This window comes from Coregonus lavaretus (genome assembly GCF_964263955.1).
Source record: "Coregonus lavaretus genome assembly, chromosome: 7".
NCBI classification, from domain to species: Eukaryota; Metazoa; Chordata; class Actinopteri; order Salmoniformes; family Salmonidae; genus Coregonus; species Coregonus lavaretus.
The window spans coordinates 3318751-3324169 of NC_139994.1; the positions used below are offsets into that span (position 1 = coordinate 3318751).

Genomic DNA, 5419 nt, shown 5'->3' on the forward strand with positions numbered 1-5419 from the left:
TGGAACCTGTTTGAACTTGTTATCAGTATAAAAGACACCTGTCCACAACCTCAAACAGTCACACTCCAAACTACACTATGGCCAAGACCAAAGAGCTGTCAAAGGACACCAGAAACACAATTGTAGACCTGCACCAGGCTGGGAAGACTGAATCTGCAATAGGTAAGCAGCTTGGTTTGAAGAAATCAACTATGGGAGCAATTATTAGGAAATGGAAGACATACAAGACCACTGATAATCTCCCTCGATCTGGGGCTCCACGCAAGATCTCACCCCGTGGGGTCAAAATGATCACAAGAATCCCAGAACCACACGGGGGGACCTAGTGAATGACCTGCAGAGACTGGGACCAAAGTAACAAAGCCTACCATCAGTAACACACTACGCCACCACGGACTCAAATCCTGCAGTGCCAGACGTGTCCCCCTGCTTAAGCCAGTACATGTCCAGGCCCGTCTGAAGTTTGCTAGAGTGCATTTGGATGATCCAGAAGAGGATTGGGAGAATGTCATATGGTCAGATGAAACCAAAATAGAACTTTTTGGTAAAAACTCAACTTGTCATGTTTGGAGGACAAAGAATGCTGAGTTGCATCCAAAGAACACCATACCTACTGTGAAGCATGGGGGTGGAAACATCATGCTTTGGGGCTGTTTTTCTGCAAAGGGACCAGGACGACTGATCCGTGTAAAGGAAAGAATGAATGGGGCCATGTATCGTGAGATTTTGAGTGAAAACCTCCTTCCATCAGCAAGGGCATTGAAGATGAAACGTGGCTGGGTCTTTCAGCATGACAATGATCCCAAACACACCGCCCGGGCAACGAAGGAGTGGCTTCGTAAAGAAGCATTTCAAGGTCCTGGAGTGGCCTAGCCAGTCTCCAGATCTCAACCCCATAGAAAATCTTTAGAGGGAGTTGAAAGTCTGTGTTGCCCAGCAACAGCCCCAAAACATCACTGCTCTAGAGGAGATCTGCATGGAGGAATGGGCCAAAATACCAGCAACAGTGTGTGAAAACCTTGTGAAGACTTACAGAAAACGTTTGACCTGTGTCATTGCCAACAAAGGGTATATAACAAAGTATTGAGAAACTTTTGTTATTGACCAAATACTTATTTTCCACCATAATTTGCAAATAAATTCATAAAAAATCCTACAATGTGATTTTCTGGAAAAAAAATCTAATTTTGTCTGTCATACTTGACGTGTACCTATGATGAAAATTACAGGCCTCTCTCATCTTTTTAAGTGGGAGAACTTGCACAATTGGTGGCTGACTAAATACTTTTTTTCCCCACTGTATGTTTCCCCTTCATCTTCACCACCACCACATCATCATCATCATCGTCTCCTGCACCCTCACCCTGTTAACACACACTGTCATCATCTGCTTCTTCATCTTCCTCTACGTCGGCCCAATATTGAGTCACCTTATTGTCTTGGCAATGTTGAGGAAGACTTAGCAGAACTTGAAACGAGCTTGTTCAGACCTGGTGATGGCAGGTTGCAATTCACGACTCATCTCTGTCAGTGTCTAAGATGCAGTATGCTTGCTAGATCATAAAAACTGAATTGAAACTAAAAGTCTTGATAATTTGGTGAGAGGCTGCGAGAGGAGAGGGGGTAGAAGGAACGGTCGTAAAAGTGTCAGTAAGAGGATCAGAACCTTCCATCCGGCCGCTATTGAAGCGGTGCGCATTGAGTTATTCAGAGCTGTAGTATAGATTTGTCTTCAGGCCTCAATTACAGTCGTTTGGCAGCCTGACTGGACGTATGAGAGGAGGGCTGGCGGGAGGCTGCGGCGACTCTGATCCACACTGCCCAGTGGTCCGGCTGTGAGCTTGTCCCCTGGGCCGTGCTTTGTTTTCATTGCAGGCTGCTAGCTCAGGACACTTTTAGCTGCTTCTGCTTTTATACATTTCTGGTTGTATTCTTTTTTCCCTGTCTACTCTGGACTGGACTCTGACTGGATGGGACTGCCTAAACCTATACTAGTCATACTAGTCTGAGCTGCTACTGAGTGAAGGACCATTGGCTGATCTGCACTGTCATCGACACTATGTTTAAGACAGCTCCAGTAGCTCCTCTCTCAGCTTATGAAAACACTGGGACCTCAATGGGCCTCAATGGGCCTCAATGGACCTTAATGGACCTCAATGGGCCTCAATGGACCTCAATGGACCTCAATGGACCTCAATGGGACCGCAACGGACCTCAATGGACCTCAATGGGACCGCAACGGACCTCAATGGACCTCAATGGGACCGCAACGGACCTCAATGGACCTCAATGGGACCGCAACGGACCTCAATGGACCTCAATGGGACCGCAATGGACCTCAATGGACCTCAATGGGACCGCAATGGACCTCAATGGACCTCAATGGACCTCAATGGACCTCAATGGGATCGAAACTGACCTCAATGGACCTCAATGGACCTCAATGGGACCGCAACGGACCTCAATGGACCTCAATGGGACCGCAATGGACCTCAATGGACCTCAATGGGACCGCAATGGACCTCAATGGACCTCAATGGACCTCAATGGGACCGTAACAGACCTCAATGGACCTCAATGGACCTCAATGGGACTGCAATGGACCTCAATGGACCTCAATGGACCTCAATGGGACCGCAATGGACCTCAATGGACCGCAATGGACCTCAATGGACCTCAATGGACCTCAATGGGACCGCAACGGACCTCAATGGACCTCAATGGACCTCAATGGGACCTCAATGGACCTCAATGGGACCGCAATGGACCTCAATGGACCTCAATGGGACCGCAATGGACCTCAATGGACCTCAATGGACCTCAATGGACCTCAATGGACCGCAGTGGACCTCAATGGACCTCAATGGGACCTCAATGGACCTCAATGGACCTCAATGGGACCGCAATGGACTACAATGGACCGCAATGGGACCTCAATGGACCTCAATGGGACCGCAATGGACCTCAATGGACCTCAATGGGACCGCAATGGACCTCAATGGACCTCAATGGACCTCAATGGACCTCAATGGACCGCAGTGGACCTCAATGGACCTCAATGGGACCTCAATGGACCTCAATGGACCTCAATGGGACCGCAATGGACTACAATGGACCGCAATGGACCTCAAAGTTGAATATAATTCGACACTGAATGTGAGAAATTACTCCCAAGGAACTGATTGAGAGAGCTCACCTGGCCTGAGGTAACACATACTAACTAAACAAAGCTCTTCTGGTGACACTTCAGGTCACTCTCAGTGAACTGAGACAATTTAAGAAATAAAAAAAACTAAGCTCTTGGAGAAGGTTTTATGAGGTAATGTCATGGTTTCTTAAGGTATTTGTCAAGGCTCTCACCAACAGCTTACATTTACATTTACATTTACGTCATTTAGCAGACGCTCTTATCCAGAGCGACTTACAAATTGGTGCATTCACCTTATAGCTTCCCAGAGGTTGGTAAGGACAACAGGACCAGGAAGTCCAACAGCTTCCCAGAGGTTGGTAAGGACAACAGGACCAGGAAGTAGCTGTAAGAGAGCTGTTGTAACTCACACCACCAATCCCACCGACCAGCTCACCGACCACAGCATACAAAAAAACACCATTCCAGAGAAGAAAACAACTGAAAACAGAGTTGTTTATCAGCTAATACGTCCGTGTGTCCTCTCTCTTTTTGATCCTTCTCCCTCTCCCTCTCCTGCTCTCGCCTAGCAGCCTTTTCTTGGTTAGGCCGTGGTGGGTTGCCGTGGGTAATCCTGGTGCCCATGTGAAGACCCAGTGCGCCTGGCTCACCCCACTGACAGTCAGATGAAAAGAGGAAGAAGTCGACTCCTCCGGCTGGCACCATCTACCTCTGTCTTGGCCTGGCCGTCCTCTTACATCTCTGGGTGAATTAATAACTCTTGGTAACATCAATGGGCTTCCGCTAAAAGGAAGGGCCTGGATGGTGGATGGTTGGGCTGCTGTCTGAACCCCTGCCATCCACAGGCAGAGCTGACAGGGCAGAGCTGACAGAGTAGAGCCTGCGCCCCAAATGGCACCCTATTCCCTACATAGTGTACTACTCTCACTACTCTGTCTGTCTGTCTGTCTGTCTTTCTCTCTGTCTGTCTCTCTGTCTGTCTGTCTGTCTGTCTGTCTGTCTGTCTGTCTGTCTGTCTGTCTGTCTGTCTGTCTGTCTGTCTGTCTGTCTGTCTGTCTGTCTGTCTGTCTGTCTGTCTGTCTGTCTGTCTGTCTGTCTGTCTGTCTGTCTGTCTCTGTCTCTGTCTCTGTCTCTGTCTCTCTCTCTCTCTCTCTCTCTCTCTCTCTCTCTCTCTCTCTCTCTCTCTCTCTCTCTCTCTCTCTCTCTCTTTGTCTGTCTCAATCTCTATCTCTCTGTCTCTCCCTCTCTCTGTCTGTCTCTCTCTCTCTCTGTCTGTCTCTCTCTCTGTCTGTCTGCCTCTCTCTCTCTTTCTCTCTCTCTCTCTCTCAAGTAGGGCACTATTTAGAGAATAGGATGTCATTTGGGACTCACCTTGAGAAGACTCTGGTCTGACTTAGAAGCCCCTTTAAAGGCTGTGGTCCCTTCTTTTCTTGAGGATCTGACCACTTCAGAGGCATTGTCAACAGCCAAGTTCAATAGGCAGAGAGATTCTTAGCTTGGTCTGGTCTGCGGGGAACCAGCCATGTCTTTATTTACAGCCATCAAAGAGAGGAGGACACAGTCCGTGGAATCCAGTCACTCTGTAATTGTGTCTCTGTGATCTCCAGTACTGATCTTTCAGAAGGAAAACATGTTGGTGGATATGATGAGAACTGGAAGATTGTTGGTGAAGTTGATGCTAAGGCATACCTGGTTCTGCACTCACTGCATGTCCTGGGCTAAGATCCACCCTGAGGCTTACCTGGTTCTGCACTCACTGCATGTCCTGGGCTAAGATCCACCCTAAGGCTTACCTGGTTCTACACTCACTGCATGTCCTGGGCTAAGATCCACCCTAAGGCTTACCTGGTTCTGCACTCACTGCCTGTCCTGAGCTAAGATCCACCCTAAGGCTTACCTGGTTCTGCACTCACTGCCTGTCCTGAGCTAAGATCCACCCTAAGGCTTACCTGGTTCTACACTCACTGCCTGTCCTGAGCTAAGATCCACCCTAAGGCTTACCTGGTTCTACACTCACTGCATGTCCTGAGCTAAGATCCACCCTAAGGCTTACCTGGTTCTACACTCACTGCATGTCCTGGGCTAAGATCCACCCTAAGGCTTACCTGGTTCTACACTCACTGCATGTCCTGGGCTAAGATCCACCCTAAGGCTTACCTGGTTCTGCACTCACTGCATGTCCTGGGCTAAGATCCACCCTAAGGCTTACCTGGTTCGAAACCTGGTACTACTACCCCTGGGGTACCCAGAGGTACCGGCCTAGCCAGAGGT

At 48.6% G+C, this 5419-nt stretch overlaps 1 protein-coding gene across 1 annotated transcript in view; it reads right to left on the reverse strand.

The window, feature by feature from the left end:
• LOC311131842 (SH3 domain-binding protein 5-like) overlaps positions 1-1870 on the reverse strand; it is a gene marked incomplete at both ends in the record, with an annotated part of 9812 nt that extends 7942 nt beyond the window's left edge. The window contains one exon of the mRNA XM_084164971.1: positions 1748-1870. Coding sequence (XP_084021097.1) covers positions 1748-1870 — 123 coding nt within the window. The remainder of the gene's footprint in view (positions 1-1747) is intronic.
• Between the last annotated feature and the right edge of the window lie 3549 nt (positions 1871-5419).